This window comes from Lonchura striata, chromosome 2 (assembly GCF_046129695.1).
Source record: "Lonchura striata isolate bLonStr1 chromosome 2, bLonStr1.mat, whole genome shotgun sequence".
Lineage (NCBI taxonomy): Eukaryota > Metazoa > Chordata > Aves > Passeriformes > Estrildidae > Lonchura > Lonchura striata.
In genome coordinates, this window is record NC_134604.1 from 19538380 (window position 1) to 19562978 (window position 24599).

Below are 24599 nucleotides of genomic sequence, written 5' to 3' on the forward strand. Positions count from 1 at the left end.
GCAGAAAATGTGGAGGTAATTACTTTCTTACTTCTTTGAGTATAAACTCAAATTATGCCAGGAGGGTGAGAGATCTTGCCTTCAATTAACAGTGGAGCTGCAGAGTTCACATCCCATATAAAGTATCAAAATAAGGATTTTTAATTCAAAATATTTTGTCTTCAACAGGGGAGGAAATGTGGTACTTCTGCACTTCCTGCTTGGTCTAAAAACTGCAACAGAAGATGAAATGGTTGCTGATCTTGTGGTGAATATTCTCAAAGTATGCCCAGATTTATTGAATAGATACTTCAAAGAGACCCAGTATTCCTTTGTTCCTAGAGTGAAGTCTGCTTGGATGGACAACATGAAGTTACTCAAGAAGGTAAGAGTATGGGTGATGGTAAAAAACCTTGCTCAGAGCAGGAGGCTCTATAAACATTTAAACCAGTAAAGAAGGAATTGGTGTAAGAAACAGTGGAAGACATCCCATCAGTGACCTATTTTTTGAGATGCAGCAATATCAAAGCTTAGCTAGAAAAACCTTTTGACCTTTGTGCGTGTTCTGCTGCCTCTTTGTTTAGCTTAAAATGGGCAAGTAGGATCTGGAATCTCTTGAAAAGGGATGACCTTTAACAGGGATGCTGGTTGCATACAGAGGGTCCATTTATCAAGTAGGAGTCTGGAGGATGCTCTGTAGCATTTTTGCATAAACTTTGACATTTAATGTTGCCATCACTTCTGTAAAATGCTCCCCAGAAGAAGCTGTCATCTCCAGAACTGTATCAATAGGGCTTAAATTTTTTTTTCTTTTCTTTAAGATCTATGAGGCTCAATCAGAGATCTCCAATTCTTTCAAGACTTCAGAATTTATTCCTCTTCCCAGATTGCTTTCTATGGTGATGGTAACAACAGTCCCTGCAGTGTGTAATAGAGCAATGTTCAACCAAGGGTTAAATGTAAGAGCACTCTATACTATTTCAGTGATTTTTCTGTCCTCGTTAGTACTGTTTCATTTTAGTGTGTGATCACTCAAGAAATTTCTTAAGTTGGTTAATTACTTATGTTTTATGTTGTCTGCCTCAGCATAAATCTGGCTTGGTGAAGCACGGGAAAATGAATTAAAATTGGTGATATTGATTCCAGGTGCCTTTCACAAGCAGCAGTTCTACCACTGGTAGTGTTTTAGGCTGGGAATCTGAAAACCTATGGATTCTTTACTGCTAGCTAAGATCTAGAAAATGAGGAATTTACTGACCAGTTTTAACACACATTCAGAGTATGGATTTTGTGCAAAGCATAACAGGAATCACTGAAATGTCATAAATTCACTTCCTTCTTTTAGTTGCCCAGCACAGAGGTGAAGCACAGCATCCTATCATTGATGTCCATGGTGCTGAGAAGAGCTCTGAGGAACATTCAACACTGTTTGTCTGAAGAAACCTGGCAAAGATCACAAATCTACACACTGCCAGCAGTGCAGGAGTTTGTGCAGCTCTACAGAGAAGCTGTCAGCAAGGTAAAAAGAAAGAGACAATTGGGGGCTGACAGGAGGCATTTTGCAGGCAGCAGACAGCTGCTCTCCCCTGTACTTTCTCCTGGACTGGTTGCAGCTCAGGAGACAAGAGATGGTAGCCTGGGGGAGGCTGTAGGGTTAAATGGTGAGGTGGGAGCCTACACTTCCTGACATGTCTGTCTGATGGGAATGCTGATAAAATTCTGTGGTGAGACAGATTTGCAACATTGATGGCTGTTGTGTTGCAAATGATTTCCAAGAGCAGGAAGCAAGTTCTCTTCCTGGTTCAAGTCAATGTAGCCAGCAGAAGTTACTCAGAAGTTACTAGACAAGAGAGCACTTGAGTTGACAATATGCCGTGAGGGAGAAAAACAGGAACAAATTTTTCACAGGAAGCCTTTTCAATAAAATGTTCTTTCCAGTACTTACATTTGACAGAAGTGGAAATACAGTGGTGAATTCAGATCATTCTCGGATTGCACACAAAGTCAATTCCAACCTTTGTGAAGAGCAGCAAATCTATCTTCCTGTTAGGTGTCTGGGAATGTATTTATCACAGGAGCTTTGTCTTAAAAATGAGAGCTGTTGCAATTTACCCTTTTTGCTTTTAGGTTTTACCAGACATGACTAGTATAGTGGCTGTCTGGCAGTCCCTGCTGAAGCAAGAGAAGGATCACAAGGACAGCCCAGCAGAGAAAAAGGAAGGTGATGAAGGCACTGTGAAGGCAATGACCGAGATAGAAGTTGCAGAACAGCATGGTAGGCAAAGCAGGTGGAGTTACAGCTGCTTATTTCTGTGGGAATGAGTGTTGTGAAACTCTCATCCCACCCTTAACTTCAGCAGAATCCAGATCGCAGTTGTGTATTTATTATGCGCCTTTTCTTTGTTCAGTTCCTCAGGCTGTTAGAATTGCCTGAGAGCACAGTTCGACATATAGGCTGCCACTGCTACTGAAAGGTTAAGCAGTTTGACTTGGCTGTCCCAGGATCATAGAATGTTTGAGGTTGGAAGGGATCTCTGTAAATCATCTTGCCTGATACCTCTGCCTAAACCTGGTTACCCAGGTCCACATCCACACAGCTTTTGAACATCTCCAAGGATGGAGACTCCAGAACCCCTTTGGGCAACCTGTGTGGGTGCTGAAGTCTAAAAGTGATTCCTGATGCCCACAGTGTTCCAGTGTTTCACTTAGTGCCCAGAGTCTCTGCTCCTGCCACTGGGTTCTTCTGGGAGGAGCTTGGCACCATCATCTTTGCACTCTCACTCAGGTGCTCATACACATTGATAAGATGCCCCTGAGCCTTCACTTCAGTTTGAACAGTCCCAGCTCTTCCAGCCATTCCTCACAGGAGAGATGTTCCTGTCTCTTCACCATTTTTGTGAGCCTTTGCTGGACTCTTCCCACTGTCTCCATTTTCTGGGGAGTCCAGACCTGAACACAACACTCCTGGTTTGGCCTCCCCAGTGCTGAGAGCAAGGGAAGGAGCAGCTCCCTGACACCAGAGCCTTCAGATCCTTCCCGGCAACCTGCTCTCTACTTGGGTGGCCCCCAGGATGTACTGGTGAATGGGCTGCTCCTCCTCAGGTGCAGGGCTCTGCTGTTCCTCTTGTTGAACTCAGCCCTCCTGCCCTTGACCTTTCCATGCTAGTAGCTATTTCACAGCCACAAAATAAAACTGGCAGGGAGACTGGTATGTCTGAAAAATAATTTTTGGAGAGATTTTTGTTTGTCCAGGTTATTTTACCAGGAGGTCTTTTTTTTTTTTTTTTTTTTTTTTTTTTTTTTTTTAGCAGTTAGTTGCTGTGGCTACAGAAATGCTTGTATTGATGTAACATAGGAGTGGAATTATGAGTGTTGGGAGAGGGATGGAATGAAGGCCTCAGTTTTCCTCTCTCAAATCCAGTGTCCCTCCCAAAGGGTTTCTTTCCAGAGTTTTATTGCAGGGATTGGGGATTTTCAGGATTGCCTCTATCTTGGCCAACGACTTGTGAAGTTTTCCTTGTGGGCTAGAAATCAATCTGCAACCAGTTTTACTCTTCACAGGGCATATTTCACAGAGAGACTTCCTGGAGCAAAAGGCTTTTCAGTGGATGTCCTTCTGTGCCTCCCTTTGTGCAGGACAATGTTGTCAGCACTGACAGTCCAAGGCTGAAAACAGTGAAGCAGCTAATTCCTGTAGCTGTAGTTCCTCAGCATTCTAAGGTGGTAATGATGTGTCACTTACTCCCAGGTCACCTTATACTGCTTGTCCAAGATTAAAGCACCAAGATGTTTCCTATTACCATCCAAGTAGCTGTTGCCTCTGGGCAGTTTTCCTTATCTCCTGTTCATAGGTCCATCAATATCTTGCCACATGACTCAGAGATAACACTCTCCAGGAGCCAGTTCAGTTTAACAGGTGATTAAGGACACACCTTGCGACTCAGAATAACATCAGTCCATTGTGAGCTGCTCCGCCCAGGGGGAGGAGCTAGGCATTACCACCTGGATAAATCTGGGGATTTCTAGAGAGAGAGGCAGCCTTTCCACAGGTTTCCGAGAAGACACAGCAACCACATCTGCCATTCCAAGAGGACTGCAGCCATTCCAATTTAGACTGCTACCAGCATGCTAGTCAAAGGGGTGTCAGGTTGTATTCTGACTTTGTCAGTGGTCTTCCTTTTGTATTATTGCATGCATTTTTGTCTTTTTTCCCTTTTCCCAAAAAATTTTATTTCTGACTTAAAGTCTCTCACTGGTTTTGCTTTCAAACCAGACCACTGCTTTATTTGCATTGTAGTCACTAGAGAGTTCTTTTCTAATGGGAGCTGAGACTCGGGCAAACAAAGTTTATCCATGGCATTCATCCAGTTCTTCCTAACTCAGTGAGGGAGATCAAGTAAATGGGAAAAAATTAGGTGTTGAATGTTTTGGCCCATGTTCTTTGCTTGCTTTCATTAATGACTGGATAGCAAGTTGCTTTTATGGCTCCTCTTGGTACAACTGAAACCTGAGATGGTTTTTCCTAGGAAGTAAACAGTTGCCTTAAGTGCTATTGTTGTTTTTCTTATACAGGTATTTATTGTCTGCCTCTTGCCAGGAGCTTTCACTGAGAAAGTATTACTTCGAAAGGGGAAAGGGAAAAAAAAAATTTTTAGCTGAAGTAATAAATTTGCACCAAACTGTAGTGCGCTTTCTTCTGCACGTCCCCAGCCAAACATACCTGATGTTTGCTAAAAGCAGTGTTCCCAGAAATCTGCAGCATGACCATATCCTTTTCTTTACTTTTTCCTGTTGTTCAGCCTTAAGCAGCAGTGGAATGGGTGGGTTCTTACAGTGAGTATTCAGATGGTTAGGTTGTGCTTTATATGTGTGAGCACTTCTGGTCAAATTAGAAATGGCAGCTCTTAATCTAAGCGCTGAATAAGCAGATTTAGTTTTGAAAGTATTCATACAGGAATCCTAGGGAATGAAACTGGAGATTCCACTGGTGTTTTTCTTGTTCTTGTTGGGAAGATAGCAGGTCATTTCTGTATTTCCAGCAAATCTGCTGGAAATACAATTATTAATTCTCATTCTGGGTAATGGAGGTGTGACACTGCACTCCCTCTATGAAGGAAGAAGAAACTAATTATGGAAACTTTTGTTTAGGTTCAGATGATGCTGAGACGCTGCTTCTGAAAGCTGCACTGCTTCAGGTCATATGTCTTTATCAGAAGGTTGTGCCCCACTTGGTAGCACAGAGCAACTTTGATTTTAGCAAGCTGCTAAAAGGTATGTGATGGGTATTTGTATTTCCTCCACTGTTTTTTCTGGCTGTTTACAAAGTCCATAGCAGAAGGGAATGTTTGCTTTTCTATGGAGATAGAGAATTGTTTTCTAAAAGTAGCCCATTTTAGTTTCTCCATTGTGTTGGCATTTATTATTGCTGTTTCTGCAGTGCTCTGGCATGGTTAAATTCCATAGCAGCTCTGCCACACCCTATGCTGACATAGCTGTCAGCACTACGTTGCACTCCAGTCTTCCTCTCTGTGTGTCATATTCTTGGAAATGTTTGGTCGTCATGAGCTTTGCATTCTAATCTTTCTGAGGAAGGCTTATATTCAGCTCTTAAAGAGGTTTCTTCTAGCCCTTGGTCAACAACCCACTGTCAGTAAGTTATTTCCAAACTCTTATTAGCTGCGATGGTAAAGAGTTTTTTTGAACAGGATAGTTCACAGAAAGCTTGGGGTGGGGGTGAAGAACAGCACCTCTCAGTCTGCCAGTGTCCTCTGAAAAATCTTTTAATAGAGATTTGGCCTTGCTAGGGTCTAATAGGGACAGAGCCCTGAAGGGCAATGAAGCCTTAGAATGCTGGCTGATAACCAAGGAACACCTCCTCCAAGCTGTGAGTTCTGAAGAGGAGGAGATAGGGATTCTGAAGAGGAGGAGATATGGAAAAAATGTCAGGAGGCTTCCATGGATGGATAAGGAGCTGAAGAGCAAAATCATGGGAAAAAAAACAAGCTTTCAGGAGGTAGAAGGGAGGACAGGTGGCCTAGGAGGAATATGGGGAAATTGTGTGGGAAGCTAGGGATAGGGTTCGGAAAGCTAAGGCTCATGAATCTGGTCAGGGATGTCAAGAGACAACAGGAAGCGCTTCTATAGGTATATTGCCAACAAAAGAAAGCCCAAGGATGATGTGGGCCCTGTCCAGAAGGAAATGGGAAACCTGACTTTCCTGGACATGAAGAAGGCTGAGGTTCTCAATGACTTCTGTGGCTCAGTCTTCAATGGCAAGTTCTCCAGCCAGGCTTCACAAGTTGGCAAAGGCAAATGTCAGGACTGGGAGAACGAAGACCCTGAGCCCGCTGTCAGAGAGGATCAGGTTCAAGCCCATCTGAGAAACCTGAACGTGATCAAGTCCATGGGATCCGATGAGATCCATCCACAGGTCCTGAAGGAACTGACAGAGGAAGTGGCTAATCCACTGCTCATCGTATTTGAGAATTTGTGGTAGTCTGGTTAAATTCCCACTGACTGGAAAAGGGGGATACATGGCCCTCATTTTTACAAAGGAGAAAGTGGAAGACCCAAGGAACTACAGACGAGTCAGTGTCACTTCTGTGCTGGGCAAGACTGTGGAGCAGATCTCCTAGAAACTCTGCTAAAATACTTGGAAAATACAGAGGTGGTTGGTGACAACCAGCATGGCTTCACTAAGGGCAAATCATGTCTGACAAATTTGGGAAGCTCCTCCAGTACTGCTTGTGGTACAGTCGATGTGGTCATATACAGCTGAGGCTGAGGGAGAAAGCAAAGGGTTGATCGGGCATCACTGTTCTCTGTGAGCAGCTCTCTGTATGTCTGGGATGTGTAAGGATGGGAGTCATGTAAATGCCTTAATTAACCTGTAAGAGAAAAAGGGACTTTAAACAAAATCCCTCTCTAAATCAATGTCTCGTGCATGAGGTTTTCCCTGTCAGAGCGTGTTTAATTGATTTTTGTACTTGGTGACTTACCACATCACATACCCTGTTTATCCCTTTATTTCTTGCACTGGCCTGCTTACTTCAAACTGGACAAAAGGCAGGACATGTTTTTGTGAGGCAGAAATCTCTTTGTGGGTCTCTTGGGTACATTATGAAATAATAAAATTAAACAGACTGGAAAATAAAGTGTCATTCTCAAATAAATGTAATGAAGTGAGCTTGGCTATTGATTTTGAAGAGAGATAATGATGGTGTAAAAAAATCATGAGACTTTGTTTTCTCAGGTGAGTCAGTGTGAGAGTTCTGTTTCTCCTTCTGATCCTCCTGATAGAAACATGGACACCAAAGGCACCATGTTTTTCTATCTTGTAGCAGTATGTTCTTTAAATAGCTGGAGTTTTATTGTTTGGTCTTACTTACTCTTGGATTGCCTTGGTGGTGACTGTTTAAAATGTTTTGTTGTTTCTCTAATGTGGGCCACAGAGATCCTGCACAGGCTCTGAGAGGCTCAGGCACCATTGCTTTGTACAGCTGATGTCCCCATGTAACTTAGCTTCAGGTCAGGTGTGGGCTGCTCAGGTTTTGATCACACTGCAGGAGCTCCCTGACCTGTGACATAATAAGGAATGTTATACCTGTACTGGTGGTACAGCGATGCAGGGAGAAACATGAGTGTAAAGTTCCATTGTCTGGAGCAAATATTGTCATGGTGTGAGCATTAAGATTTCCTGTTGACTTAAGTGCTGTGTTTTCCTCTCCAGATTATCCATCCTTTGTACTGCCTGTAGGTCACAGCTCTTCAGGATTGCTGAGACTGATAAAAGAGATTTTATATTCCCATGCATGACCAATGGTTTCTGCTGGGCTCAGGTGATGGAATTTCTTTTTGAGGACTGGATTCTCACCTTGGGCTGGCCAGCCTTAGTTGCAGTACATATGGGGATCCCATGAGATGAAGATCTTTGAATTGCCAGCTTGTCTCACGGCTGTGTTTGAAACCCTAAAACATGAGTATTCTGAGATTTCAGGAAAATGGACCAAACTGAAGTTGGTTTCTTGCTTTCACACCTCAGGTATAGTCACTGAAAAGGGCCTGCGGGAAGAGGTCCCTCCTCTTCTGCAGCACCATATCCTGAAAGTGGCTCTGGAACTTCCCGCAAATAAATTTGCCTGGTTCAAAGTACAGGTAAGAAGTTGATGCAAATTTATGTTTCCTTGGTCTGTTGTCCTCAACTCTTTCCATCTGGCATTGCCTACTTTTAAATTAGTCTAGTCATTTTAGGAGGTGACCCTTTTGGAAAGTCAACAGGAATTACATTCTTAGCAGTGGTGAAGGATCCCTTCTGATCTTAAAGGTTTTTTACAAGGACAATATTTTTTGCCTCCCTGGTGAACACAGGAGAAGGTTCCAGTAGCTCTTTGTGTCTCTGGAGAGGAGCACAAGTGACAATGCTGGTTTCCCCTTGTCTGGAAAGCTTGAGGTTGCAGACCAGGGAAATGAGCCCCTGATGGGAGCCATCCCAGCTCTTCCCAAGGAAGATTCCAACATTTTTTAATGCTCCCTGTAATTAGTGGAAACCATCAGGGCCCCAGCTCTCTGTTTTACTGCAGGCTTGTAAGATAAGAGCTCTGTCAAGTGTTTGCTTGTCATGTCAGGAGAAAGGAGTGGACCTGGCTTTGAGGAGAAGCAAAGACACCCATGGAGTGTTGTAACAGGGGTAGACGTGGAATGACTGGGGAGTAAAATAGGATTGATGAGGGAGGTGGCTTTGTCTTGGGGCCTTGTAGTAGTGTAGCAGTTGGGGGTTTCTGTTACTATTGTCTTCTTCCACTTTACAGGAAAGCATTTTACAAGTGAGTGCAATGATCTTGGCTCATTAAATGCAAAGTAGTGTAAATGATCCCATTTGTTTCTAGTCTTGGGACTTTTGGACAGGTCTATAGAATAAAATACTTACCTTACATATCAGTCTCAATTCAACATAGTCCTGTACAGTGTTGCTGTAGCAGAGGAATTTTAATATATTTTTCTTGTAGGACATCTCTGAGACAGAGAAGATATCTGGTGAAAAGTCAGTCTTCTATTTACTGATGAAAATGTTTGTTACAAGTACCCGTTCTCATTTGAAAATGTCCACCAAAAAGTTAATCATCAAGGTAAGAGAAGCAAGGGACTTCTTATAAAATAGGGAATGCTGGACAGGACAAATGCAGATCAAGCCAATATGGTTAATCATACGTTCTCCTTTTATTGTTTATAAGATGGCAGTTTATATACGCTTCAGTATAGTTTAAAATTGTGAGCACACTCTCATTGGCAAGCAAACATTGTTTGTCTTAAGGTAGTGTCATGGTTTGACACTGGCACAATGCCAGTGCCCCCATGAAAATGCAATCTCTCTATTGAATGCTGTGAAATGCAATCGAGAACAGAGCAAAGCAGCCCCAAGCTTAATAACAGGAAGAAAACTTTATTAAGCTACTACTATAAAAGAAAAAAAGAAAGGGAAAAAAACCCCACAAAAAGATCAAAATGAAAACCTTGCAAAGCATTCCTCCTCCCACCACCCAACTCCAACAAACCACAGCGAGACACAATCTGGACCCCAATCAGGTTTCCACCCTCCAGAGAATCGATACCCAGTCCATCGAGGGAGAGAGGAGTCTCCTGTACCACAGCCCTCACCAAGAAAGACAGCTGCCACATCATGTGTTTCCATGTCACACATGGCACCGCCCGGAGAAAAAGTTTGCCATGGTGACCCTTCTCCTTTCCATGCACAGTGCTCTCACCACCAATGCATGGATGGACACACTGCTTCCAGGATTTTTCCTTTCAAGAATGCCATGCCAAGAGGGGAAAAAACAACAGTTCAATGTTTCATTTTTTGGTACCACAGTCCCCACCCATTTTCCCCTGGGGCCAAGGGTCCAAGAACAGAGATCTCTTCTTCTTCTTGGAGGACAGGGGGCACCACCACAAACCCCCTAACTTTCCTCTGTTTGCTCCACTTCTGTCTTTTCCCAGCTGAAGCAGGTCTCTTTGGCTCACTGGCATCCTCCTAAAATACAGTCTCTCTTGGAGGAGAAGATTGGTTCTGCCTATGGCTACGAAGGAAAAAGTCCAGCCAAAAGCCACTCCATCATCCCCCCCATCTAGAATTCCTCCTTCTAACATCCCAGGGTCCAAGCTGTCTCTCTTCCTCTCTTTCAAACCAAGGAGGAGAAAAATTTCACAAAGCTTTCATTTCTCAGGAAGGGTTAAAAGTCCCGAATCCCAGGGATGGCTCAATGCCCAGATTCTCCGACTCCCACAGGCAGCTGGGCACCTTGTGGCCCCCCCCAGCTCTTTCTTCCCCGCAGTGAACTGCTGATAAAACTGCCGCTGTCTCTTTCTTTCTTTCTCTCTCCCCCTCTCTCTCTCCCCCTCTCTTTCTCCCCCTCTCTTTCTCCCCCTCTCTTTCTCCCCCTCTCTTTCTCCCCCTCTCTTTCTCTCTCTCTTTCTTTCTCTCTCTCTCTCCCCCCCCCCTCGACTCTGTGGGGGAGGGGGAATGGAGACATCCCAGATTTCTCCACCCTTCCATCTGCAGGGGGCCAGCCCGGTTCCAGTCCCTCCACCCTTGGGCCTACCTCACTCAGGCCATGGGCCTTCCCCTCCCCACCCAGATCGTTGCCGGGCAGGAGAGAGTCCTGCACTGCACGCTGACCAGAACCAAAAAGAGAGTGAGTTCTCCTGGGAATTCTGCTTTTAACCGCTCTGTGTTCTCAGAGGCGTGTCCACCTTCAATTGGTCAATATCCAAATTGACCTCTTCCTTCCAAGAAAATTCTTTTTGTGTCAAACCACGACAGGTAGTTAAAGTTTCACCCTGCAGACCTATACTAATTCACACCCAGAAAGCTCATTGCACTGTGTTCACCTTAACATAATTTCTAACTGCGCCACAAACTAATTTCTTACTGCGTCATAAGCTTCAAAGGCCTCGCCGAGGCCTATCTGAGTCGTAAACTGGGGGTAGCTCAACCTTCACTCTAAATCTAAATCATGTCCTCTCAGAAATCCTGCTACAATAAGCATTTGAATTGAAATTTCAGGATGTTCACTGTATCCCAGTGGTCTGAAATTTCAGGATTGTAAAATTTTTTTTTAAGCAGATATCTTTACTGCTTGGTTCTATGGCCATAGAGTCTTCTTTCAAGTTTCTTCTGACTGTTGTTGGAATTTGCTGTCAGATAACTGATTATTAGCAAACTACTTTATGGAAATAAATGCTGTGAACTGACTTCCCTGCAGCAGTTGATGAAAAAGTAAGGAAAATATCTTTAATGTTTGCCCACTTCCCCCAGGCTGAATTAATTCTGTCACTGTAATAAATTAATGCAGTTTATGCTTGCAAAGGTCTTGACATTGATTAAGAAGAGATTACTTTTGAGTTTTATTTTTTATCACTGTTTATTTAATTTGTACTTCAGCACTCCAGCCTAATATAAGCCTTAGATGGTTTGCTCTGGCCCTGCAGAATAATCCTCTCTGTTACTGTCTGATACAAGCTTTGATGCCAGGAGTATTTTCTGTCTTAAAAATGAATTAAAATCCCCTTCTGTACATTTAAATTAGTTATTTGACTTTCCAGAAAAACTGGTCAACTACAAGTCCACCAGAGGCTGTTTTTTTTAGCACCTTATTAAAAGAGGGCATCTTTTAGTTATCTGAGTAGGGGTAGAGTTTTATTTATTTATAAGGAATAAATACAACCCTAACCAAAATGTCCTGCCAAGAGAAAATCCAGGAAGCTGTACTGGCCCTGGACAGGGCTCTTCATGCAGTATCCTGCAGTATTCATGGCACAGCAATTTGTACCTAGCTTTGTGCAGTGAATCTTTGCACTTATCTCAAATTAGCAAGTGCCATTTTAATATTCAGTCCACCAGACCAAAGTTACAGTGATTGAATTGGGGTTTAGTTGCCCTTGACCCTTGCAAGGGTTTAAAGGCAGGTTCTTTTGGTCTCCCAGTCATGTATGTCTGAACCAAAACCTGCTCAAAATGTGCAGTTTTTCTGGTGGTTTAGAATTTCTTTTTCCAAGTGGGAACATGGACTGCCTTACTTGTTCTTGTGTCCACTTTCCACTTTAATCCATTGCATTCTGTCTGAAGGGAATGCAGGAGCAGGGAAGTTAGGGCAGTTATGTCAGCAGAAAGGCTGCTAAGAATAGATGGTAAGGACTTATTTTTCTGTGCAGTGCCATGTGACTGAAGGCTTGTTTTTGGATTTCACATTCTGTTCCTGCCTGTTTCTGGGAGAGCTGCAAGTGCATTTCTATTTCAAGACTCTGCCAAAAATAGTAAATTACATTAAAATGAATCATTTTCCCTTAATTTTTTCTTTATTTAAATGAATTACCCTGTCAGATTCATGTAAGCTGCAGTTATTTTTAAATGAGTTGCTGGTGTTGTACACAGCGTAAATGTAGAACAAATGAGTTGTGATAGCTTCCTTTTATTTTGTGTGTGCAAAGGAGCAAAGGCACAGATTCATCCTGTGTAATTGCAGTCGTTTAATGTGGGTGCCAGAGTCAGGAAGCTGGGCAAAGTTTCCTCTCTTGTTGACAGTTAGGGGCAGGGAGTTTAACTATGGTGTTACTTCGATTTTCCCTCCCCTCTTCTCCCTCCTCCTTTCTTGCTTGTGGAGCTGGAGCACAGGGTCACCAAGTTGCTAGTTTGGGTGCCTGAGGTCAAGGCCTGAATTTAGAGAGCAGGAAAGTGGAGATAATTTCTAAATATGTCAAAGCTTGTCTCTTGGTTGTGGTATATATGGGCCTACCTCACCATTCCCTGCAACTTGCACTTCTCTCTGGACCTTGCTGTGGTCACTGCTCATTTACCTGACTGTTTATCCATCTGCCTAATTGTTTTATGTACAGGTAGCCTGATTTAGATTTAATTTAGCAGTGATTTTCCTTTATGTTAGATCAATAGTTTTCTAAATCTCCCCTACAGGCTATTTTTAAGGCACTTTTATTTTTCCACCTGTGATGATATAAAGATGTACAACCCTCTGAAAGCAGTATAATCTGCTTTCCAGAAATTATAGAAGATTTTTATTGTCCATTATGCAGTTGAAGTCCCCCTAGTGAGTGGGAATAAGGCCTCTTGAACTGAGGGAGTGAGGAGAGTGACATAGACTTCTTTTCATCAACCTGCTCTTCTTTTCTTTCACAAAAGAAGGAATCATGAAGTTACTATACAAAAAGATCTATATCTTTTGGGGTTTTTTTATTTTAGGTGTTTTGAGGTTTATTTACACACCTCCCCCTTTATTTCCCGGACAGGTTTTACGTGACAGTGGAGTGTTTGAGTACACATGGAAGGAACTTTCCGTTTGGCTGGAACACTTGGATAATACAAAAGAAGACCAAAAGGAATCAGTGATTCAGTTTTTGGAAAGGGTAACAGTGTTCCAATTAGCTAGATAAACAATGCAAAGAACAGTGTTAGTGGAAACTAGAGATTTTATTGCTATTGTTGAGAAACCTGTCAAAGACCAGTGAATGAATTCTGAGAAAAGCATTGTTTGGGATTCTTTATACAGAGGTGGCATCATTCTTGTCTTCAATGGGAGGGACAGCAAAATAATTTGTAGGAAAATTAAATAAATAAAATAATCAGTTATTATGGCATTGTTGGTATAAAGGTTGAGTGTTGTATGTGTGTATAGCTTTTATCTCCTCTTTAGGTGCCAAAAGTACCAGATCTCAGTAGATTATAGTCTTTTACAAGGAAAGCTGACACTTCCTTTTTAGTCTTCACGATGTTGAATGCCCAGTGCTTCATTTCCAGTGCGGTCTCCCAGGACTCAGTCTATGGTAGCAATCTAGATGCCAGTGGACTTTTATTTTTCCCTCAGTGTCCCCTGTAGAGCATGAGCCATAGATAGAATCCTGCCAGAAGTATTATGTAAGTTGTCCTCCTAAATCCTGCCCAGCTTCCAACCACTTTTAGCACATGGTCTTCCTTAGCAGCCCATGGTTCCCCTACACTTGACAGCCAGTGCACTGCCTTTTCTCTCCACCTTTGCTGACAGATCCTGCTGAAGCTGATGACAAAGCCCTACCCCTACACAGACAAGGCAGCAGACCTGGTTCAGGAAGCCAGCATGCTCCAGGTTGCTAAGTTTCAACAGGACTCTGATAACATCAGCATCCCTGTCTCTCACATTGATGGTATGTGGTAACCCCAACACCAGAATTCCACAACTTGGGGCTACATTTTCTAACCCTAAGCAGCAAACTGGGGATGGATAACTATAGAAATCCTGTTACGTAAGGACCTCCAGGATTCAGCCCTCCATATGTACTTGGTATCAGAAGTTGGAATTGCAAAGTTACCACTTTACCCCCAAATGTAATCTTTGATGTGGTTGTGCCACTTTAAAATCTCTCTTCATGCTCTTGCAGCAGCATTTTCGAACTAAAATGGAAATTTAGTCCTTCTTCATGGAGCTCTTCATAGAAACATGGAATCCCAGAAGGGTTTGGATGGGAAGGCACCTTTTTTTAAAGCTCATCCAGGTCCACTCCCTGCTATGGGCAGGGACACCTTCCACCATCCCAGGGTGCTCTAAGCCCTGTCCAGCCTGGCCTTGGACACTTCCAGGGATCCAGGGGCAGCCACAGCTTCTTGGGGCAACCTGTGCTAGACAGCAGCATTAAAAGGCAGAGTGAACTACAGCTGTGTTTTTTGTGCTGCACTTAACATTCTATTGCTTGACAAATGTGCCTTTTTTTTTTTTTTTTTTTTTTTTTTTTTTTTTTTTTTTTTTTTTTTTTGGTACTAAAAAGATACCTTGTGTTCCTGGAGTGTTGCATTCTACCTTTGTTGTTTTTCCAGTTAGTCAGTCTGGATACTCTGCTTACATTTTTTTCCTTCACTTATTAGATGCCCTGGATATGGTGGATGTTCTGATTGAGGGCAGTGGTGGCTTAGATGAAGAAATTGGGATCTCTTTAAATGAAAACATTATTATCCAAACATTTCCCTTCAGTGCTGTTGTCCCTGCTGCATTAGAAGCCAGAAATATACTGTTGCTTCAGTCTGAAAACAGAACAGGTACAGTTTTTTTATGTTTTATGTGTCATTTCTACCAGTGGAGTGAAAGTGGCATCATTTTTACCCATTTGTAATAATTTTTTACCATTAATCATTTTTTACCTTGAGATATTTTATTAGCTTCCCTGCAAGCAGAAGGAAGTGCAGATTTGTGGTGTTTCGTGCTCAAGAGAAGCATTAGTAGTCTGTAGGTGCTTCTGCCCTTTTCCCTGACCCTATAGGGATGTGACACTGTCCCTGCATGGACAGTCTTGGTCTGGAAGTAGTTGGCTTCAGTAACACAGTGTTTTAAGGACAGAGTGTGGAGATCAGGAGAGGAAGGTGGTTTCCATGCCTGTAGGCAGCTCTTCCTGAGATCAGGGAGAGAGGACTGCATTGTTAAGTAGGAAATGGATGCATTTCCCAAAGAAAAATTCAGAAATTAAGCTCTAGCGGAACAAATACTGCAAAGTTCTACCACCGCCTTGAGGAAAGTGTTAAAACCACAGGGGCATCAGGTGGGCTTGGAGCAGGATTGGCCAACCCCACAGCACCTCACTAAGCCCTCTTTGTGTATTTGGCAGTCAAGTAGCACCTGGGGTGTACTGAAAGTCCCAGTTCTGACAGAAAATTCTGTTTAACTTGTACACGTTAACTGGGTGTGTCCCCCCAGTACAACTCAGTTCTTCTGTGAGGTGGTGCTTGGCAGGGTCTCTGAGACCCTGTTAAGAGACAGGCATGTTTAGCACAACACAGTGAAGGTGGATTATTTGCTTCAGCAAGAGCTGATGTCTGGAGGATTTTTTCAGGTACCTCAGTGGTCAGGAACATGTGTCTAGGTTACTACAAACACTTTTTGATCTTATTCAGTTCTTTTCTGCATGATGCTCTGTGGGCTGCTGCCAAGGCCCAAAGTAAGGAAGATTTCCCAGTGTCCGTGCTCATGTCAATAGTTTAATTTATTTTGCTTTTCTAGGAGCACACATCGTGGAGTATCTTGTTGCTGTTTTCACTGACCTCCTACACTCTCAGAGAGAACCCCTTGCTCTCTGCTTGATGTTCCAGCTCTATGACAAACATCTTGAGTCCCTGAAAGTTGCTAAGTATCCTCAGCTCTACCAGTTTAGCCGATACTATAAACTTTGGATACCCAAGCAGCTCCAGGAACCTGTGGTATGGAATACCTGAAGTCACTGAGTACTTGAGCCAGTATTCCTATAAAAACCTCACAGTTTATAGAGGTTACATTTCCATCACAAACAGCATTTTTATTGAGCTAATTCTGCATTTCTTGTTGATCACATTGGGACAAACATTTGCTCCAGGGCTTTTATCTGATGACACAAGAGGTCTTTGTGGTGTTTGGGAGGTGATACCAGGGCTCAGGGATCATACAGAGACTCCTCACTAGGCACAGCAGAGCCTGGTGTGTGCTGTGGCCTCCATTTACAGTGCCTGGAGTTCCCCTGGGTGGGTGGAGGATCACAGGCCCCTGGGCTGGGTTTGGTGAATTTTTCTCAGTTCAGCAGTGAACATTACAGATTCCCCTGGGGACACTGCTGGACAGCTCTGTTCTAACAGGACTGTACACTTGTGCTGCTAGAGCTTCAGCTCAGAGCTCATCTCAAAACAAAGGTGGCTGAAGAGATTTTTGTTTCATACTCACCACTGTTTTTCTCTTATGCTTTTTTTCACTTTAAACCGTTTAAAAACCACAAGGAGGTAAGCAAAGAACCTACTGTGTCACTGGATTCTGTATTTGCCACTTTGCTGAAGGGAGCCTATGAGAGAGGAAGCAGTACCTTACTGGAAGATGGTGTTCAGACAAAATTGAGAGACTTGGCTTCTTGGCTCCTACCTGACCAGCTTTTGTTGGGAGTAAAGCATGTGCTGCTGTACCTGAAATCCACAGTGGAGAATTTCAGCAGTGTAAGAGCAATATTGTAATAATATTGTGGTTATGTTTGGCTAATTTTATGGTAGTGGGTACAAATGACTTGGCTGTTAAAACTTAGGTTCCAGTTATGTAGCACTTTTTTCTCTACTTGGCTCTGAGGGTACACAGCACCATACAAAACTGCACCTAATTTGTAAACAAATGTCAGTTCTGATTATTGAAGAGTGTTGGATTTACTTTGCATGGGTTACCTTTCTGATCAGTGTGAGTGCAAATAAACTCAAGATTTTAATCCAACTCATGGATCTCCCTGAGAAGCCTTTCCAGAGAGTAAAATTCACTGGCTTGTGTAACTCCAAATGTCATAGCATAAATGAAAAACTATCATTATTTATTTGGCAATCTGAGACTTCACTTAGAATCAGGTTTCTACATAGGGAAGCAGTTCCTTCCCCAAGAAGAGGTTGTAATCTAAGTAGTTCTTAGTTAACGCCTATTCCTGTTGGTCCCTCTGGTCCCATTCTCGTCTTTTCTTCACTTCCAAGATGGCTTTTTTTTCATAGGTTGGTAAAACTTTGGGTCCTCAGCTCATTGACCTCTATGTGGACATTCTGAGCATCTTGTTGTGCCGGGCAAATAAAATAAAGCTGAATCAACAGAAGCAGGAAGAGCATCAGGCTGAATCTGATCTCTTTATGGATGAGGAGTCTCTGATAACAGAAGTGTCTTCAAATGACAAGGTACCAAATCCCTTGGTACAGAGGCACCTATTAGTAAACTTTTATTTGATTGATTCTCTAGGGAATAGTTTGGCTGAACAGAGAGATGTTGTTAAAGTCTTGGAGGAAAATTTAGGAACGGAGAGCATGTGGTCCAGCAGTTGCAAAACTACTGTCTGGAGATGTGACCCAGCTGCATCACCCACAGTCTCACCCCTGAGCTGGAACACAGGAGAGGTCCTGAAAGAGATCACCTTTGCGGAAAAAAATTTATTTCCTCAGCCCTGTGTAAAGCCTTGTTGTGAAAATGATGTACTTGAGGAATGAATTTTCCTCCTCTTTCATCTGTTTTGTGAATTTGTGGAGATTAGAATGTGTTGATGAACCCTAGAACATTGTTTTCCTCTGGAGATGAGCTTAGACATATTTAGAATATTCAGTATAACAGCATAAATATTGGGAGAATGATATTTATGTGCTTGTAATAAATTAGTATTTTTTATCCTCTGACCAGCTAGTAGACAATTTAATGGTCAATAATTGTAATTGACAAGCTGTGGAAAATAGGCAGATAAGTTTTTTTTACCCTGCAGTGTGATTATCCATTCATTGATACTGTTTCCTCTCCTTGTTACAGACACTGGAGGATACGCTTACCTTGATTTTCAGACATCCTACGCTGGAGAGCTGGTTCCTGGCCTTGGAGCTGCACTCTATTCCTCAGCCTGGTTTGAACCCTGTCACTGTGAAGCTCCTGTCAGCTCACCTCAATTCTGGGGTGCTCCAGTTGCTGAAAACAGGTGCCCCCATTGTGCAGAGCATCACAACGGATCACAGACACGTGTTGTCCAAGTATTTCGAAACTATCACCAAAAGTGTCCTGGAAGAGCTGCAGACTGTGGGGAAGGACAGAAGCCAGGTCTGTCCCACGAAATCTCACCAGCTGCAGGCTCTGGAGAAGCTCCATATGTACATGACTGCAGCTCAGCTAAAGGAGATCACTCTAACCATGCTGCAACTTCCTGAGATGAGCTTGACTGATCAGAAATCTGAAAAATCGCCTAAAAAAGGGAAACAGTTAAACTTCTATGGACAAATTTTGGTGCAGCTCCTTACAGACAGCTACCAAAGGCGTCCCCAGCAAGGAGAATTTCTGCTATCCACAAAGCATATTAAAGCTTTGGGGATTTTGATGTCAGCATCGGCCAACAAAGATTTGGAGGAGGTTTTCCTTCAGGCTCTCCAAAGTGAGCCTGTCCTTGCTCTTGCAGTTGATGTTGAGGTTCAGACTCACTGCCTTGCCCAGTGCTCACACACCTCCCTGGCCATTGTGGCCGTGCTGATCCAGCACTCCAGGACTCACCTGCTGCAGTTTGAGCTCTGGTGTCTGAGTAGTGCCACTGGGAAGTACCTCAGGAAACACATGGCGAGCTTTCTTCCGCTCATTAATGTGTACTTGCAATGCAGAGACCAGTATGGTTTCAGCCGACCTTCCACAGGTAAAGGCACTGCTGAGCCCTGCTTGTGGTTCAGGAGGCCACATTCCTTGTTTAGATTCTGCTGGAATATTTGCAGAAAAGATAAAGGTATAAAACTTAGATGTCTGACCTCTAATGACTGTCTTGGAAGTACCTCTGCAGCACTAAAGGTGCTGTTCTGAGGGTTGGCTGTTAGACTGAAGCCAAGTGCTCTCGCAGTTACTGCTGCCCAGATTTCTCTTCTGAAGCCCTTATTTAATGCTTAGTGCATGTGAAAATCTATTATTGTGCTTCTTTTGGTTTAGTACAGGCAGGAAAACCTTTTGCTCAGGCACAGATAGAAGAGTCCTGGAGCGTGCAATGCCACAGTCAGATGGTTTTTGCAGAACCTGAGCTTTCACTGTTACAGAGTCCAAAAATTTGTTCTAAAACAAATCTCCAGCTGTAGGCTGGCTACAGTAAGGTCCTTCTGAGCTGGCAGTCCAGAACTTTTCAAACTCACAGCAGCATTACATCTATGGACAAGTGTGTTAAATTTCTACCAGGAAAACGATGAGTTAGGATTCAACTGGGTAGAACTGGATCACTTTAATTTAGTTTCTCTTATTGCCCAGAAATGTCAATATCAAAGGAAACAGGCTGACTGGGGCTGTAATTCTACCTACAAGGTCAAGCAGCGATAAGGCCTTGTCAGCACACTCAGAAGTAGAGGATGGGTAAAGAAGTGAGCCTCTGTGTAGCACTTCTCTGTAACAGATTAGCAACTGCTGTAGCGTCATTTCCTAGAAATTGAGTAGTCTGGGCCTGGATTAGAAAGTGATGTGGGATTAGTGTGTTGTTTAACAGCTGCCGGTGGAGGAACCTATGCCTTCTGCTCTCCCCACAGTTGTCTTGGCTGTCACACCTGTCCTGAGGAAAGTTCTGTGGAAGGATCTCTGTGCTGGGATTCAGGACACTGAAGCATCGCCTGAGGCCACTGTGAAACTGCAAATTCTTTCCAAGCTATTGCCACCTCTGGGAAGCAAAGGGCTGCACAACTTAATGGACTGCCTTCCTGCTGCTCTGGAGAGAGCAGGGAATGAAGTGAGGTGGGCAGTGTGTGCGCCTGCCCCAGGGCTCAGTTTGTCCTGGGAAGCACTGTGATAGGAATAGGAGGAGTAATAGCATCTTCTCCTCAGAGAATCTGTTGCTTTGCACTTTGGCAGCAAAACATCTTTAAAATATACAAAACCAAGTTAAAATAATAATAAAAAAATCAACAACTATCTCTCTGCAGCTGGGCCGTAGCAGATGCCATATCCACAGTGCTTAAAAACTCAGGGGAGCTGAATTCCTGGAGGAGACATCTCTTGTCTTCCTGCATAAAGGGGTTAGTTTCCATGTACAGCAGCAGTAGAGATGAGAACAAGCAAGAAGTGGAGAGGTCCATGCTGCTGAGGCTAGAGGAATTATTGGTGAGACTTCTTATCTGCTTTGCCACTGTGGGACTGTATACATATGTGTGATTGCGTGATAGAATCTGTGGTATTTAGATGATTCTGAGATTGTAGAAAGTCTCTGTTTTTCAGCCTTGCTGCCAAAGAAGAAGTTGTAAATTGTCTGTGCTGTTTATTCTTGCTTATCTATAACACGTTCTGCTGCCCTGCCGCAGGTCTGTCCTGCAGGGCAGCGTGTGGGGCTCTGCCCTCAGTGGGATGTTACAAACATTATACAACAGAAACTACCTGTGCTATATTTACAATAACGTGCCAATATCTGTCACCTACGTTGAACAGTGTGTCCCCAGTCTAAACAAATAGAAAAATGCCAACACCACAGTAAAACATGGAAGACATGAAGAAGAAGAAAAAGGATGGGACACACCCAATTTCCTCCATCTTGTCCCCTTTAGACCCCTTATCTAGAATCCTAAAATTTTACTTTTGCACCCATGCCACACTAATTATTGCTTATATCAAACACTCAGAGCTGGTAATTCATCCTGTAAGATTGAAAACTCTTTTCCATGGACAGAGATCAGAGACTGTGCCTGTCGGGACTCTGTACAGGGGGGTTTCTGACCCCCTGCCAGGGTCCCAGACCTTCCAGGGCAGCCAGAGGGATGCCCTGAATTCCCACAATTGGGCAGTTGTAGATTTTGTAAATACAGATTGGACTTGATTTCTTGTTTTATGGATTATGGTTTCCATGGACTTCTAATAGCTTTCTCAGAGTCCTGATAATACTTTATATGAAGCAGTTTTATGTTCTTGATGATGGCTTTCTGGTACAAATCCCCTTTGAAGATAGGAGTTTAAGGTATTTAGGAGTAAGAAATCAAAGGTTACCAGTGGAATTAAAAAAAAAATTAAATTAATTTAATTATTATAAATTAATTAATTTAACTTTTAAAATTAAAGTTATCACCTTGTTTTTTAAAAGAAGGTAGTAGAGATACTTCTGCCAAGACCCATCTGCCATGCCATCTGAAGTCTGGGGCAAAAGTCTGGTTGATTGTGAATAGAAATCCCAACTTTATCTTGAAGAACACTACTTGGTTACTCCCTCTGTACTGTTCCCTTGGTTTGAGTTTAGTGAACATGGATCCCTGTGACACATAACACTGAAGGTCTCTGAGCAGTGAATGCCTTTGCCCTCTCATGGCTTTTGCTGAGACTGCCTTGTAGGACCTGGCTGACTCTGCAGGCCTTGGGGCCACCTCACAGCGTTCATCCCATCCTGAGGGTGTTTCCAGCCTGGTGAGGTTGGCACCTGCATTACCAGGACTGTTGGGATGTGCAGCTGTCAGTCTTCTCCAGGCTGACTGGGTTGTTGTGGTTCCCAGCTCTTCAGGGCACATTAGTTGTAAGGACCACCTGTCCCAGCCACCCCCTGTGCCATGTGCAAAGCTTGATTAGCTAAAGCACATAAAAACCTGGTACCCAGTCTCTTGCTTTGACTTGTCAAGTTGTGATTCCCTTCACACTTCAGGAGTTTGAAGAGTTTTGAGCCACTGGGTTTTTGGAATCTACAGCCCAGCTTGCTTTTTAATTCCATACAGCCCCTGCTCCCAGACCAACAAGTTTCCTTTGAACCAGGAATTAGGACTGTTGTATTCAAGATTTTTTTTTTCCCTGTTATTCTCTGATCATCCCACATGAGTGTTTGGCTTGCATGTTCTTAGTGTGTCCCTTGAACAAAAATAGCTGTAGAAGCTCCATGTGCCAAATGTAAACCAAAACCTGTTTTTACTTGCTGCACACAGTGTGTGGTTGAAGAAGTGGACCCAGATGACTGGTGCAATCTTGTGAAGACAGGGCTCAAGTAAGTGTTTTCATTTGAATTTGGTTTGGTTTTACTAAGTTAATTGTCTTTGCCAAGTTCTCATTTCTTAACCAACTTTTAATTTCAAGGTTTCCTTGGGTTTGGATATGATCTGACTTCTCTGTGATCCTTCTCCCAAAGGTACCATTACAGAGATGAAACGTTTCTGAAGGTCCTAAACGTTGCCATCCAGTTACTATACAAGAAAGAACCCTCACTTAGTAGGGGCTTATTCAAGCTCTCAAAACTTCACATGATGGTCACACAGCACTCTTTATTTTTGTCAGCCATTCTGAGGTCAAGAGAAGAAGATGGCATGAACATCCAGACAAGAGGGACAAGAGGTATTTTTTAATCATCTTCTTCCCATACTAAATACAGCTAATCTTTCTTTCTTGTATTATATTCTCTCCATCCAGTAACACACCCACCCATGTAAATACTTGCAGAGTTATTAGCAGTTCCAGAATACTGGCATTTAAATTGTACCTCTGCTTGGGTTGAAATGTTACATTCATTTTATGCTGGTTTTAAAGACTTCTGTTTTTAAAACTACTGGAAAAGTGAGTTTGGGTTTTTATTTTGGTTTGGGTTTTTGTTTGTTTGTTTTTCTGGTATTTTTAACCCAGTTGAAGTCTTGGATTTATTCTTTTGGTTTCTGTGAGGCACTTAGTGTAAGATCACTGAAGTGCACATAGATCCTGTGATGTTTAACCCTGTTTTAAAATAGGTTGATACAGGAGATTTAAAGTTGATTTTGCAAGTTTTATCAAAAATGGCAATTTAAATTACATGTATTTCATATTACCTTTCATGAGGAATATCCTTCCAGAGGAATATAAATTGGATGCTAGTTCATGTGTAGAATTGGCATTATTTCTTCTTCACTGGCAACTGAAATCCTGCCTGACCTTGAACCACATTTAATCTACATAGACCTCAGCTTTTCTCCACTGTACAGGGGTTTGAGATTCAGTGATTGAAAGAGTTGTATAAGAAAAGGGAGGTGAAATTTTCAGGACACCATGTTGCTAGCAATTTTTTAGTTTATTGATGAGGAACATGTAAACAAACTTTCAAGTTCTGAAATATCTGAAAAGAAAAAAGCTCTTGTGAAGTCACCAATTTAGTGAAATTAAAAATGAGGAATAGATTTTGCTGCTTGCTGTAGGTATGTGTCTTATCTTTAGAGTGTATTTCTGTAGATCAGCAGGATGGATTCTTTGAGGCCAGCTGCAGTAGTGCAGAAGCTTGGTGTCAGGAGTGCGTTCACTCAGGCTGGTACTTTGGGAACTCTTAAGTTTTGATGGTGTTTTGAAAATATTCCTGCACATAACTAGGGTCAAAGCCCAGGCCTTTTCAGATACTCGGAGTTGAGAAATCTGGAGTTGAGTTTTGAGTGTGCTACAGATGGCCTCTTTGTTTTTGAGGAGCCCAATCACACTTTCTGCTTCTCAGTTACAGAGCAAAGGTGGATAATTTTTGTACCCCACAGGACAGGGTTCCTGTGGCTCAAAAACCACCCACAGTGCAGAGCCCTGCTGAGACGTACAGTGCAGAAGCATTTAGGTATTTATTGCAGCTGGGGTGCAGACTTTAGAAGTGTTTTGCTGTGAATTCTGGAGTCCCTGGGGAGGTTGCTGGGTTGTCTGCCTTTCTCTGTGCAACTCCTGAGCTCATTCCAGATTCCCCCTGGGGGAAGAAGGACTGAAGGATAGGGTACAGCACTCCTCTTTAACCAGAGAGCAGTTGTGTGCGCATGGAAAGCTTCTGCAGAGCAGTGTGTTCCACCATGGGGACCTCTCCTGCCTCAGTGACTTCTGTGTTTGTCTTGGTAATACTGTTTTGAGATGTTCCTTTTATTTATTTATTTAATTAAATACATCAAAATCACGCTTTAGTGTATTGGGGATATGGTCTGCGGTATCTCTAGAGCTAGATACTGGTGTAAAGTGTCCAGTGCTGCTGTGCGTGCATCCATTTGGAGTGGGTCTTGGGGTGTTACTTTGTGCTCTTTGTGACCGAGAGCTTGGCTCAAGCTGTGCTTGTTCCAGAGGCGCTGGTGGACATTCTGCTGACAGCTGTGAAGCTCAGCCCCTCTCTGTGTGAGAGCAGTCACCTACCAGTGCTGCTGGGAGCCTATGGGGCCACACTGAGCACCGTGGGTG

At 43.0% G+C, this 24599-nt stretch overlaps 1 protein-coding gene across 2 annotated transcripts in view; it reads left to right on the top strand.

Moving 5' to 3' along the window:
- The window catches only part of URB1 (URB1 ribosome biogenesis factor), a 48736-nt gene that overhangs the window by 8934 nt on the left and 15203 nt on the right, over positions 1–24599 (top strand). Inside the window, exons 9-27 of one of the 2 annotated variants that reach the window (XM_021548579.3) lie at positions 169–364; positions 801–938; positions 1325–1498; positions 2107–2254; positions 5128–5250; positions 8021–8133; positions 8985–9104; positions 13279–13395; positions 14031–14169; positions 14885–15055; positions 16011–16207; positions 16754–16963; positions 17495–17671; positions 18288–19149; positions 20015–20216; positions 20405–20582; positions 22373–22431; positions 22573–22775; positions 24486–24596. In XM_021548579.3, the coding sequence (XP_021404254.2) occupies positions 169–364; positions 801–938; positions 1325–1498; positions 2107–2254; positions 5128–5250; positions 8021–8133; positions 8985–9104; positions 13279–13395; positions 14031–14169; positions 14885–15055; positions 16011–16207; positions 16754–16963; positions 17495–17671; positions 18288–19149; positions 20015–20216; positions 20405–20582; positions 22373–22431; positions 22573–22775; positions 24486–24596 (3638 nt within the window). The remainder of the gene's footprint in view (positions 1–168; positions 365–800; positions 939–1324; positions 1499–2106; positions 2255–5127; positions 5251–8020; positions 8134–8984; positions 9105–13278; positions 13396–14030; positions 14170–14884; positions 15056–16010; positions 16208–16753; positions 16964–17494; positions 17672–18287; positions 19150–20014; positions 20217–20404; positions 20583–22372; positions 22432–22572; positions 22776–24485; positions 24597–24599) is intronic. The other variant, XM_021548581.3, reaches the window with a different exon arrangement.